This window comes from Melospiza georgiana, chromosome 1, assembly GCF_028018845.1.
Source record: "Melospiza georgiana isolate bMelGeo1 chromosome 1, bMelGeo1.pri, whole genome shotgun sequence".
Lineage (NCBI taxonomy): Eukaryota > Metazoa > Chordata > Aves > Passeriformes > Passerellidae > Melospiza > Melospiza georgiana.
This window is the reverse complement of record NC_080430.1, coordinates 20749238-20763243: the sequence shown is the minus strand read 5'-3', so window position 1 is coordinate 20763243 and position 14006 is coordinate 20749238. Positions and strand designations below refer to the sequence as shown.

Sequence of the window (14006 nt, the reverse complement as noted above, 5' to 3'; positions counted from 1 at the left end):
ATAATTTAGTAACACAGGGAACAGTTATGAGTGCTTGCATATATTATCCATCATAAAGAAATACATTCTTTAAGAGATTTTATACATCTTGTACTTCTAAAATAGACTGCTTACATAAAAAGATAACTACTAGAAAATGTGAAATAAATTCAATAATGCAATGCTTAGAACTTAGAAGTACAAGAAGAACGTGTACTAATTCCTATCCACCTCCATTGTTACCTTAAGGGCAGCTCTCTCCATAGCAACTGAAAACTTTTCAAGGCAGCAATAAACTAATCCTCTCCAGCTTCCAGAGCACCATCAAGGAATTTTAAAAACATTGGACTTCCAGCAGCTAAATACTTCTGAGGATTCAGAATGCCACAAAGCTAGATACTCGAGCATTCTTTTTCCTTTCAGAAGGTAAGAAAATAACATTTAGAAATAAATGCTCATAATATCCTCATAACAATGATACATATTCCTAACACTAAAATATATCTAAACACCAAAAGTTTTCCTAATATCTAAAAACATACTAACTTTTTTTGGACTAAATGTCCGTTTGAATTCAGCAGTTCTTTTTCGATTTTAAATACTTTGTTACAAAGTTTCCTTTAAAATAAGATGTGTATCATATTGCAGTTCAAAGGACATGAACATATATGTGGCTGTTTAACACGTACTTTACTATCTGAATTTGTATGTCACTGCCAGCATCTGCCCATCAATAAAATCAAAACTTCTGAGGAAAACAGAAGTGAAACTATTTTATATTTCTTGTGCTTTGATATCGAAATAGATTACTGTAAAAGCAGAAGGAGTGGTTTATTAGGAAGGATTGTGAAGAAGAGAGATTTATAGCACAAAATGTCTTTTGCACCTAAAGTTAACAAGTTAAGCTTGTTTGTCTTGTTTATTCAGAGTTCTTTGAGTGAAATTATAACCTCAGCTTTGTAATACTTCTGTCTGAGTAGTGATCACTAATTTTTAAGTACATCCTGTTCCTTCTTTCTTTGTGAAGTATAGCTGGAGTTTACTGATGTTGGTAAAGTGTTTTGACAATATAACCTGCTTTATATTATTGCTATGTAACGTAATTACTGCACATTCATAATAGTATTAGACTAGCAATATTTATTTACAGCTATTTTTGTTACTAAAAACCTGTTTGCATGATGAAATGAAAGCAAAAGCCATAGTATTTTTCTATTCTTACTGAAAAGAATTAGTAGAGAATGCAATAACATAACACTGAAATGAAAGCCATAGACTTTATTTTTAAGAAGTGGGAAGGGCACTTTGAGACAACCTCTTATTGGTAATTCTAAAGAACTTTTGAGGCCATAGTTGTCTTAGTTTCCTGCTGTTCTGTGCTGTAAGTCCTTACAGGCTCCCTGTTGTTCAAAAACAGCTTGTCACTGCAAATCAGCTTAGCCGACCAATTAATAAATCCTTTCAAACATATTGCATTCGCACTAATTAAAGGGTTGGGATTTTTTTCCCCTTTACCATTCAGATTCTTCAGGTTTCCAGTTTAAGCTGTGCAGCGCAAACAACAATCCAACACTCAGTGCAGATCACGCACTGCAGGAAGAGGAGATGTGTTTTCTGACCAAGCATCCAGCTCTTGGGGTGGTATGTTCTGCTTTCATATTCAGCGTGCTCATTGCTGAAGGACAGCCTGGGGAAGAGCATGGGCAGGATGGCAGCAATCCTCCCAGCAGAGGCTCTCTGGTGGAAGTTTTACGCGTTCTCTCAGCTGAAAACACTGAGCTCCACATGAACCACTCACGAGAACTGGTCAAAATGTTACTGGAGAGAGCTGAATGCCCACAGCGGATTTATGGCATGCAAGAGGATTGTAATCTGGTTAGTGCTTCAATTAATGAGGGATATCTTTACAGGATCATCAGTGAGTTCTAACATTTGTTTGAGTATACTGTCCTGAATATGATACCTAAACAGGTAAAAAACTTTTTGCAGCAAAAAAAATTTGTCCCTGCTTTGGTTCGTTTTGAATTATTATTATTTATGCTTTGAGCTCATGAAGAGATATTCCAAACACGACAGGCAGTCCTTTTAAAGTTCCCAAGTGTTTGTTTTCCAGCAAAAGTTTTTCTGCTGATACCTTGTATAACAATAAAAGCATCAGCTTGAATTTGGGGCACAGGATTTCCACCATGGAAAGACATAGGTAAACCCTGGGGACTAGTTCTGCCACATTTTTGTTGTCGTTCTGGATTTTACTTCATAAAAATAAAACCCAGACAGGGTTGTCTCAGATTTATGTGCTACTTCACTGAAATATTCAACATTAAGGGGAGGGTTTTGTAAGCAGTTCAGGTCAAGGAAAATGAAAGGCAGAACAATGAATCTACAAATCCAAATTGAAACTGGAAGTAGTCCAGGGTACAGTTGCACAGAGGGATTGGCTGTCTACTTGAGAATATTTTCAGAACTCAGTCCTGATTCAATGTAGAAAGGACAGGGACAGTGTTACTGAGCAACTCGGCTAAAAGGGACGACAAAGGGCTTGGTCAGCCTTAGCTTTCATTACTCTGGCTCTGGCACTGCTCAGTGACCTACATACAGCAGTGTCACTTTATACCACACTTAGGAAGATGGTCTGAAAGGTGAATGTTTTTACAAGGTGCTGTTTTCAGCAATCTGCCAAGCCAATGAAGTGGGAATCTTTTTATCCTGTGCAGTAGACAGCTGGTCACTTTATTGACCCTTTCTAAAAATGCTCCAATTTTTCATATGAACCCAAATGTGAAATTTCATACATAAATATTGTAGGTGCCTGTCATTACCTAAATGGATACTTTTTTATGAAGGAGATTATTCACACATGGGCAATGAATATGCATCAGATACATGCCCAGATTGAAAATTGACATAATAAACATGGCTATACAGTCCTCCCAAACTACACAAAACAGGGGACTAAGTTTTTGGTCACCCTTTTGTTTTTCTTCTCTAGTGGCATGGTTTTTTCTGGTATTTGTGATGCATTTCTGGAGAGCTTGTTGGTGTCCTTGGATGGACAAAATCGAAGGGAAACTTAGCTGGGGCTTACTTTGCTCAGTACTGCTACTCTGTTCAGGCTTCATCTTGGAAATTTTCTACAGGAAGACTTTGAGGACTTTCACCATTTTCAGTATTCCTCAGTGTCATCTGAGTCTGACACACTGCATGCATCCTGCACTGTCAGTGTTTCTGTGCCAGCACCAGAGGCACGTGGTTGTCTGTAGGAAATCCTTGAGGGAGATGTGGCATTTTCAGTCACATGGTGCACACTTGGTACTGTGCTGATATCTTCCATGATGATTTAACAAGATTTGGTAAAGCAAGATAGCAAAAGCTGTGCAAGAAGCACTACCCTTCAAGTACATCAAAATTTGAAACAGAATGTCTCACCTTGTATTTTCTTCCTCATACTTGTTGGGAATTGCTAATTTATTTCAGATTCAATTTCCCTTCTAAATTCAGGACTGGTTTATATACCACATGACTTTGTTTTCAGATTTTTTTAATTTTTGTTTTTATGGTATCTTTAATGGGCATTTAAAAGTAGTGAAGTTTAATCCTTTTTTTAGACCCTCTTCTGGTTTCTTGTTATATAGTGGTCCTAAGACTCTTTGGGCAGGGGCTGGCAGCTGTTGGATGGCATCTGACATTTCTTTATCACCTAAGCAAACAGAAGCCATATATTTCTTGCATTGGTAAACAAGTTGTTGTTTTTTTTAAAACTTCTGGCCACTTAAAGAAAAGAAACTCAGACTTCAGTGCCAAAGTTCTGGGCTTTTTTTTGTTTAGCTTTTCTAAATCAGGGACAGATAGTTATTCCTGTAAAAATATTAGTAGCAGCAAAACCCCCCCAAACTAAAAAACAAATGAAAAAACCCAAGCTAATGGCCAACCACTTTATATTATCTTAATATCACTTCAAGGGTCACTCACCATGGGCTACCCATATACTATGGAGTAGCTGCATCTTTTACAATGCATCTGCTTCCTTCTGATTGGCAATTTTCTTTTCAGTCATCTTCCCTGCAAGAGCAAACAATGGACTCACTGATTGCAATTTATCCTCAGTGGGTTTTTAAATCTTACAGAATTTTTTGAAAATCTTCCACTTCATGCCATATGTTTATTGTATTACTACTGAGTGTTCATAAAGGCTGGTTGACTGACTTGAGGTCATTGGGACAGAAAAGAAAATAGACTCCTCCTAGTCAAAAGAGTAATTCTCAGAGACTGCATTAGGAAAAGTTAAAGACCTTAATAAGCAATGAAGGTAGGAGAGGACACAGTGAACCATGCTGTAATCTAGCTTATTTATGTATATAAATAGTTAATTTGGCTATTAATGCTTACAGTTTTACACTTATTAAAATCTGCGCTCAGATGTAAAGCCTGCACAGGGTGAATATGTAATTTCAGTCCCTCTTGAAATGCATTTGAAGGACTAAATGGGGTTGAGACCTTGTGCTGGCTCTCTGCACTGGATCTCATTGTTGCAGTTAACAGAATTCATTGAGAAACATAAAAATAGCTGTGTGATTACAGGCTCAATTATGTCTCTCAGCAGTGCATTGAATATGGTATAACTTCTGTTTACATAGCCTCAATTAACTACAGTTCAGCAACTGATTTTATCTTATCATGTAAACACATATAGAATGCACAGATGACAATATGAATAGGCCTAGCCCTTATCTAATATATTTGTAACCAGAAGTATAATCTGCTGAAGCCAGTGGAAGCTTTTTGCTCTCTACAATGATTGATCAGAATTATTCCTAATTGTAGGGAGTCTCAATCATAGAATTACAGAATAGAATCATAGAATGGTTTGAATTTGAAGGGACATTAAAGATCATGTAGTTCTGTACCCCCTACCATGAGTAGGGGCACCTCCCAATAGACCAGGTTGCTCAAAGTGCCATCTCTAGGACACTTCACTTTCCTTAAAAATTAAAGGGGCTCTGGAAAAAACCCCATGGTGTGATCTTGCAGCCATAGGACTCTGAAGAATTACCTACACCCTCCTCCTGCCATTCCATCAGCCTGCATTTGTGAAGTTTTGGGTTCGATCCCTTAAATATAGAATTTGTATTCTCTCATTGTCCTTCCTATCTGTATTTGCAGATGCCTGGCAGGCTGTCACATGAGTTGAATTTCCATTTATTTTTATTTCTTCACAGTGCCTTGAACCAGATGCTTTGTTACTGATAGCTGGAGGAGATTTAGAAGATCATCTCAGTGAAGAAGTATTTGAGAGAATTTCTCTTATTCTTCTCTACTACATTCTTCATCGTAGAGATATGTGTTCTTCAGAATTCAGTTTGAATGATAAGGATTACAAATTTTACCTACAGAGTATGCTTAGTTTAAGACATGATGAAGACTGTTATTATTTTTCACGGAATGAAACTGAAGATACTTTAGCTGCAGTAAGGCAACATTTTAAAACTTCTGAAAACCAGGTAAAGAAAACATATGTAAAAATAACTTCATCTTTATTACAGGTGTGATACCTTTATGCTAGCACAGAGACTATGCCAGTACCAGAAGACTGGTAGGTGGAAGTGTCCAAGCACAGGCTGAACACTGGGATTGTGTTGGCTGTGCTGCTTAATGCTTTATTTTGAGTTGTTTCTGGCATGTGCCACTTCCACATGGTTGGTGAAATACTGTACTTTAGGGACCATTCCTAATGGGTAATTTAGATGCAGTTGCTCTGCTTAGGGCAGATGGAAAAGAGCACAGCTGTGTAGATGCAATATCTTGCACTTGGCTCCAAGTACAGAAAATACTTACTCATTTCTGATATTTCTTAGCATAGATACACTACCAGTGATCTGTGAGATCTATTTGACATAGATCTGTCTATATGGATCTATTTGAGATCCTTATCTCAAATAGGATCTATAAAATAATAGAGTAATATTATAGAGTTCAAAGTTGAACATTTCAATGGTATGAAGTAGAACAGATCCATTACTGGCTGATATAGGAGAAACAATGAATTCTTTTGCTGTGATGAAATCCCTGCCAGGTTCTACACTTCCATGTCTATCCAAAGCTGGACGGAATGAGGAATCTGTCCAAAGATATGATGACTTCCTTCAGTAGAAACACGTTTGTGACTAATTATCTACAAGCATGGATATGCATTGTAGAAAGATTGTTAAAGATAAGCTTAAATTTAAAGTTTAAAAAAAAAAGCATAATGAGGATTTTCAGCTAAGATCATAACTTCTAAGTCAGGGAACGTGCTTAAGTTTTCTCACTGCTGTTTAGAATTCTTTATTTCAAATAGGACCTATAAAATAATAGAATAATATTCTGGAGTTCAAAGTCAAAGAAGAAACTTTTCCTTGTAATGGGCAATAAAACAGGTTTTAGCCAGGTTAGATAACTCCTAAAGTACAGGTTGACCTCCAGTTTGCAGCTCCTTAGATCTGTTCAATGTATTGAGTTAAATTGGTTTATACAAAGGTCAAATTTTTCATTTCATTAGATTTTAATTTACAGCATGCTGTAGTAGGGTTTTCTGCACAAACAGAAGATGGGTAGGAGACCTGGCTGTGTCCAGAATGTTGAGCGCCTCCAGTTCCTCTCTCTGTCTTTGTGTGGTCATTTCCCACCATAAATTATTCATTGACCAGTACTTTTGGTTCTGAGTCTTGGTGAACGTGCCGATTTCCAAGGACTCCAGTTGTATCTGAGCAACTGTAAAGAGGCATTGGTGGGTATTTGAAATGTCAAGATAGAATAACAGCCCATAAAATGCTTTACTGAGGGTTCTGTTTGTTTATGCTGGCAGGATAATCACTTTTCAAGCCTGTCCAGTAACTGAGACTTCATTCACTGACTTGAGGGAAAAGAAGTTTCTTTTATGAAAGGTACACAAAACATAATAGCATAATACTTGGAATCACAACACTTGAGTTGTGGAAAAGGGCCAATGGTGCAGGGTAGTCATAGAAGAAAAGCATTTCTAGTGTCTCTTTCTGTGTTTTGGTTTCACAGAAAATGTTCTCTTCTTTAGTCATAGCACCTAATGTCTTGTTTGAAATGAGAGATTAAGGTTTGGATTGGGAAAACTTTAATGTATAGTGAATGAGTAGGAAAAGAAATGGCAGCCTCCTCTTTGAAGTGTTTATGATCTACATAAGGAGAGATGAGTGTGTATGAAATAAATGACTACTGTACTGGCTCATCTAGCTGACTTTTTAATTTTGCTAATATTAGTTTGAAAAAAATAAATTAATTATTTTTTTATCTTTGTTGTTGTTTCTTTCAAACCCAACCATTTGCAGTGAAAATAAACCAGAAAGGAAAAAAAGGAAGAAAATATAAAAAGGGGGATAAATTTCCAGGAAACTGAGAGAGTTTGCAGACTTCCACACACATGGTTCTATACCAGTAACTACTGTTTTTATTTGGTCACCCAGCAGGAAAGTCATATCAGCAAAATTATATCTTTCCATATTGTCCCCAGATAACTAATCCATAAAAAACTATTGATTCCATTGAATAGGTCAGAACTAAAAACATTAAAAGAATTCTTCCTGAACTTTGAGATGAAGAGTTACAGTCTGTATTATTTGAGCCTATTTCTTGTTCCTTAACAAAAATTCATCCCCTTTCTTCCACTTTCTAGAAGTAGATGTAGATGTAATTGAGGAGGACACTAGGAACAATAGAAACAGCAGGAAAATAACACTGAGCAAAAATAACCTGAATGAGGAACTGTACTTTTTCCCCATTAGACACTGAGTAAATGTTCAAGATTTTTAATTCTATGCCTGTTCTCCTTTAAATGTCCTTTGATTAGCTGTCCTGCTGGCAATTACAGCTTACATCTTAGCATTTTTTCTACTCTGGCTGTCTATGAAATTGTTCTCCACAGTTTCTCCTCCTGTCACTTTGATTATTTAAATGGAGGTTAGCAGGACTGTCTTCATGCTGTTTTCTCCTGATTTCAGTGTGTTGATGTGAGCACTCTGGAGAAAAATGCTGATATAATGGACAAAGATGGTGCTGATGAAAACACTCTTCCACGCCTGGCTGCTTTAATCCTTACTCTGGCTCTCCAAGGAGTCTGTATGGGGAAAGCAAGTTTGCCTTCCCCAGAATTCTTTATAAAATATATTTTCAGTTCTCTAAATAGTACCACTGAGCTCCAAGTGACAGGTAAGCTGGAGTATGCAAAGTTCATTTCTTCAGGAAAATTTATTGCTGGACTTATCAGAAATGCTACTTAACCATAAATAAATAGAAGTATAGGAGTGCTCTAACAGGTCCAGAAATAACAAAACAAAAAACCGGAAACAAAACTAAACAAATGCCAAGCTCTCAGCAGCAGCAGCAGCAGCAGCTATTAATTTCTGTAAAAGGTTGTGCCTGCTTGGCAGTTTAAGAAGTTACACCATCAATTCAGAGGCCTGGTATGGATTTAGAAGGTTGTTATAAGACATCAACTTTTCCTTTTTTGTGGCAACTGCTAACAGCAACAGTTTACAAGCTTTTCAGAGCACTTTTCAAAAGTCACATTAAGTATGGGTTAAAACAGATTAAAAAATTGAATTGAGCATAGCTAAAGACATTTTTAACATTCATAGGTTACAAAGAGGTACACTGAATCACAGAAATAAATACAAAAAAATGTAATAATCCTTAGGCCCAAACTGGGGCTCATAGATTGCATTTACAAACACTGGTTTGGCAGCAAAGCCCTTCCTTTAAAATTGCCCAGCCAGATCTTGTAAAATAATTCTCACAAGAATGGATAGAGCCATCTCAGCCCAGTGCTACTAAATAGCTATGTATGGTGAAATATGGCCCCAGTGAAGATAACAGCAGGACTGTATGCTTGGTGGAGTTAGGATGTCATTCAGAAAAACAAAACATGTTCTTAATATTTTTATTAATATTCTTAATAATAATATTGTTATATTAAAATTTTCTTAAGTTTGTTATAGAGTAAGTCTATTTTATGTCTAAGCTCATTATACTGTCCCTTTAAATTTATTTAAATTCTTAATAGTAATTTCAGGAAAGAGTAAGAATCTGGAAGCATAGAAAAAGAAAATTAGATGTTACTATATTTAGAAAACAAATATACCTGCAAATACAGCTCCATTCAGATCTGTTTGTTTACGTAACCAAAAGAAAGTAGTGAAACATCTTATCAGAATTTTTTTTGTGAGATTTACCATTAGGACTACACTATTTGCATTTTCTGAGTAACAAGATTTAAAAACTAAAGGATTATCATGTGGAAATATTCCCATTAATCTAAATTTCTTTAAAATTAATTTGTGGACCACTTTTTAATAGACAAATTAAGGTTTACAGGAATTATCACTATGGCTTCATTTGAAAGTGCAGGGGTGAAGGAAGGTGATAAGGAAGACAGGATAGAGCCTGCATCTCAAATAACTGGGCATTCCATCAGCAGAAGCACACATTGCACCCCAGCTATTTAATGAGGTACATCTGTGCATGATCTCAGATTTGGATTAGGGATCCTGGCTCTCTCCTTCCTGTTTCAGTACTGTGAGCAGGCATCTTCCCAGTTAACCAAAGGAGAGAAAAAAAATCACTGTCCTGTGCTGTGCTCCTGAAGTGCAAGGACAGCACAGCATGCTGAAAATTGATTTCAGGACACCCTATGGAGGATGTGTTTCCTGATCCAAATACCTGGCTGTGGCAACTTAGTGTGGAGTTCCATTTACATGGGAAAATTTTAAGAACAGTGAAGTTATTTAACAATTACTAGGTAACTTTGTCAGAGATGCTGAATAAATGAAAGATGAATTTCCTGCCAGTCATATCTGAGTGCGACATGTAAAGGGGGAAAGGCTGAGGATCTGGGTGTCTGGGACTTCCAGAGTTGTTAAGCAGAAATTGCCTCTAGTACCAACCTGATAAAAGAGTATTAAAATGAGGAATTGAATCAATGTTGTAACAAACAAAAAGAAAAAAATATTGTCTTTTAAATATTTTGTCTTTTAAGTGTGCATTTTCCTATGGTAACATATCTGTTCTCTAATCAATTACTAGAACTAGAACAACTACTCAATGTGCTTAGAGTCAAAAAGACCTGCACTGTAAATGGACAATTTCACAGTCACAAAAGAAGACGTTACAGTGTGGCAATCAGAGATACTGGAAGAAGAAATACTCCAGTCAAAGGAAACCATACAAAAGGAGACCATCTGAAAGGCTATTTTGAAGATCGTGAAAGGAACACAGATTGGGACCAGGTTCATTTACTTTTATGTTATTATAATGTTGGTGACAGAATTTCACAGACAGAAGTTTAAATTGATTTGCAAACCATGCAATATGTCTGAGGTAAAATGTATTAGTTTCAAAAAGGAATGTAGATACAGATGAAAATATATATTTATATAGCTATATTTGTTTAAATACTAATTGGGAAAAAAACTTTGTGGATGTTGAATGTGCAATTAAAGTCACTGGGAGGGGCTAACAATGGCTAGTGTTACCTGGAATCAGGTGTTTCTTCAAGACTCAGAGGAGTGGGTTAACATGGCTTTGATGTTTTCTTACAGTTATTAGAGATTTCTTGTGGTTTTATGTCACAGAGTTTCTAGGACGCCTTAAGTGACCTGGTAGAAAGAGGGATTGTTTTGCACTAAGGAAAACAAATTCAATTAAAGTTTATCTGTAAGTTGCTTTTAAAAGGCTTCTGTAAATTGAAGACTGGACATTTCCAAACTCTTTTCATAGCCATTTATGGAATCCAGAATTCTTCTTTAGAAAGTATAAAGACTGTAAAACAGAGCCTTAGGTACTCCAAAGTATCTTCTCTGAGAACTTTGAAGGACACTGGCTTATTGCAGGTGATTTTATCCTTATCCTAAAAATCTGAAAATAAATAAATTTTGTTTATGGCAATGATCAAGATGGTAACTGACTTCCATCCTTTAGACGGGGTATCATTCCACAGACAAAAAAGGAGACTCCAAAGCATATAATTGGTATATATTTCGATGTATACATTTGAAATATATTCTTCAAAGAACACTTTTCTATTGTTTTCAACCCTTTATCATTTTTATTAACTCAGTGGCAATGTTTCTTTTTGATTTAAGAGAACTGAGTGATGTTGACTTTTTCTGTGAGGTCATTTCATGAGTGAAATTGACTTTTTCTGTGCGGTCATTTTATGATGGGGAGCTGAGACAAATTTCATCTGGTTCAATGCTATTCTGATAGATATTTATCTCTGTAATTATATTGCATTTGAAATGCATACTCTATCAATACGTTTATTTCTTTGCAGCTGACCACAAAAAAGGATCATGCTGATCAGCATGATGAGGCTTTTAATGGGGTCTCAAAATAATCCTGAACTAAGGTCATTTTAAATGTGTTTCATATGAATTTTAAATTATGAAGGACAGAAATCAGTAGTGATCCTATCTGTAAGAGAAGCAAAATTCTCCAGCAATTGAAGTATTTTTAAAGCTCAGTTTTTTGAGTTCTTGAACTTCTAAGACTGACTGTAACTCAAAGGATAAGTGTGCAGGGGCATTATCTGAGTCTTAGGAGTCAACTGTTCTGTATGCATAAAAAAATCACAAAGAAACATCTGGACAGAACATAATTTCTCTTCTGTATTAACTCCTAGTTTCTAAGGAGGTTTTTTTCCATTTATGTTCTTTTTAGCTATGCCTATTTTCCTTTACATATTCCACATGTAAAGTGGAATATGTAAAGGAAAACGGGCATAGCTAACATATGGAAACACTTCATGTTTCACTGCAGTGTTGCTAATTTTTTCTCCTGATAGTTTTTCTGCAGCTATGATAGCCATTGTGCTTCATTAGTAGCTGATTCTGCTACGTACAGGACATTGACTTGTCTATGGCTTGCGTTCGCTAACTGCTTTAAGATCTGTAATTTAATTTTTATATAGGAATAATTATTTGAAACATTACCACAAAAAAGGGTCACTGGTTTCTTTTGAAGTCATTATTGTCTCTACAATTATAAATGTCTATAAAAAAAGTAAATGGTAAGTAATCTAATATGATAAATAATCTTACATTCCGTTAAACTATGTCACATCTATGTATTCATTTATTTTCCCTCATTAATCAAACATGGATTTTGGAAACCCAGATCATCCATCCATCCATCCATCCATCCATCCATCCATCCATCCATCCATCCATCCATCCATCCATCCATCCAGTTTTTCACATGAAAATATGCAAAATCAATGTGCTTATTTCTTTGTTATCATCCTCCAGGATGATACACGCATCGTTGCTTTTCTATTGGAGACAGTTCTCTGCCTCCTTATTTTAGAAAGCTTCAAAGGCTGGGACTTGCAACTGGAAAAGATGCAGGTCCTCATGCCCCACATCTTACAAGAACATTTTACTAAATAGACATTAACACTATTTTTATGTAGGGGTGGACAATTTATTTTTACAATAGATATTTTGATTTTCATTGAAAATTCATGGTAATAAATTCTCATTGAAAATTCTAGATAATAAATTCACATTAAAATTTAGGTTTGCAGTAATCCTGGACCTCATCTTGTCTATTGTACTTTTCAAAAAAGAGCCAATTTCAAAGTCAGATCAGATTTCACAGAGCAATGTAGAGTTGAATTCTGAATGTCTCCAAAAACAGAGTTTATAGTCTTTGAGAAATCTGTACCAGTGCTTTATTGCCTTCATCTTGATGGCCTTATTTATTATAGCATATTGGAGTTTTTAATTGCTGCAACTAATACCTTTCACCTCTCATTCTTTTGCTGTATGTCTCTGAAAACATTCTGGTTATGTCTTCCCTCCAATCACCTTAGACTGTTGAAGACTTAAGATGCCCACCAACCCTCCTGTTACCAAACTGAGCAAACCCAGGTCCCTCAGCCTCTCCTGGCACATCATGTGCTGCAGTTCCTAGGCGTCTTGGGGGCCCTCCATGGATTTCCCTCAATTTGCCAGTGTCTTGCACTGCTGGTTATTGGCTGGACACAGTCCAGATGTGGGCTCCCATGTCCTGAGTGGTGGGCAATATTCTTTCTCCAGTACCTGCTGGCTCTGCTCTTGCTAGTGCAGCCAGTGTGCAGTTAGTGGTCGCTGCCACAAGGGCACACTGGTGGCTCATGTTCAAGTTTCCTGTCAGGAGCCACCCCAAGGGCTTTTTCTGGAAACCTGCCTTCCTTCTGGCCATTTTCCCTAGCCTCCATTGATGCACGGAGTTATTCTGTGTGAAGCCCAATAAGTTTGTCTTGGCTGATCTTCACTAAGGGCTGGTCAGCCCATTTTTTGTCCTGTCAGGTCCCTCTACATAGCAGCCACACCCATCAGCATTCTGACTAGTGGTCCCAGTTGAGTTTCACCTGTGAATGCCATCTGGTGCACTCTGTTCCATCACGCAGGTTGTTGGTGAAGGTGTTAAATAATAAATAATATAATCCCTGCTCTGACTGGTCAGCAATGCTGCTCATGACCAGCCAAAATCCTAGTGTTCCAACTTGATACCAGATGTCAGTGCTCCCTAGTTCTGGAGTCAATATCTCTACCTAGAACAGGCAAAATTAAGGCCTCTTCTGACATGGTAGCTCCTGAATTGTCTTCATGCTCTCCTTTGGTCTGAAGGCAGAACACACTCAGTCCAGGTGACAAGATCACCCATTATCCTGAAGACTTGGATGTGGTTTTCAGAAAAAACTACATCAGTGCTCAATTAATTCAGTTTCTTAGTGAACCATAAAGCATATTTTACTTTACTAATGGATGAGCAATAGCAGGAATGTGTTGGATTTTATCTGGGTTATTTAAAGGTAATTATACTTAACTTCAAAAGAAGGTTAGGCTTCAGTAGTGAGATAAAGAATATTTAGGAAAACCTTGAGTCTCAGATGCAGACCAATTTAAATAAAAGAAAATTTTTTGGTTTTAAATATTGAATCACAGCTCATCAGATGAGATTAAGAAATGAAGATTATTAAT

The 14006-nt window shown here is 36.6% G+C and overlaps 1 protein-coding gene across 5 annotated transcripts in view; it reads left to right on the top strand.

The window, feature by feature from the left end:
* Positions 1–313: 313 nt before the first annotated feature.
* SLC39A12 (solute carrier family 39 member 12) overlaps positions 314–14006 on the top strand; it is a 34163-nt gene continuing 20470 nt past the window's right edge. For 3 of the 5 annotated variants that reach the window (XM_058025211.1, XM_058025203.1, XM_058025231.1), the window contains exons 1-5: positions 314–405; positions 1502–1854; positions 5196–5477; positions 7986–8193; positions 10066–10268. In XM_058025211.1, coding sequence (XP_057881194.1) covers positions 1585–1854; positions 5196–5477; positions 7986–8193; positions 10066–10268 — 963 coding nt within the window. In that variant the 5' untranslated portion in view covers positions 314–405; positions 1502–1584. The other 2 variants (XM_058025216.1, XM_058025224.1) reach the window with 2 other exon arrangements.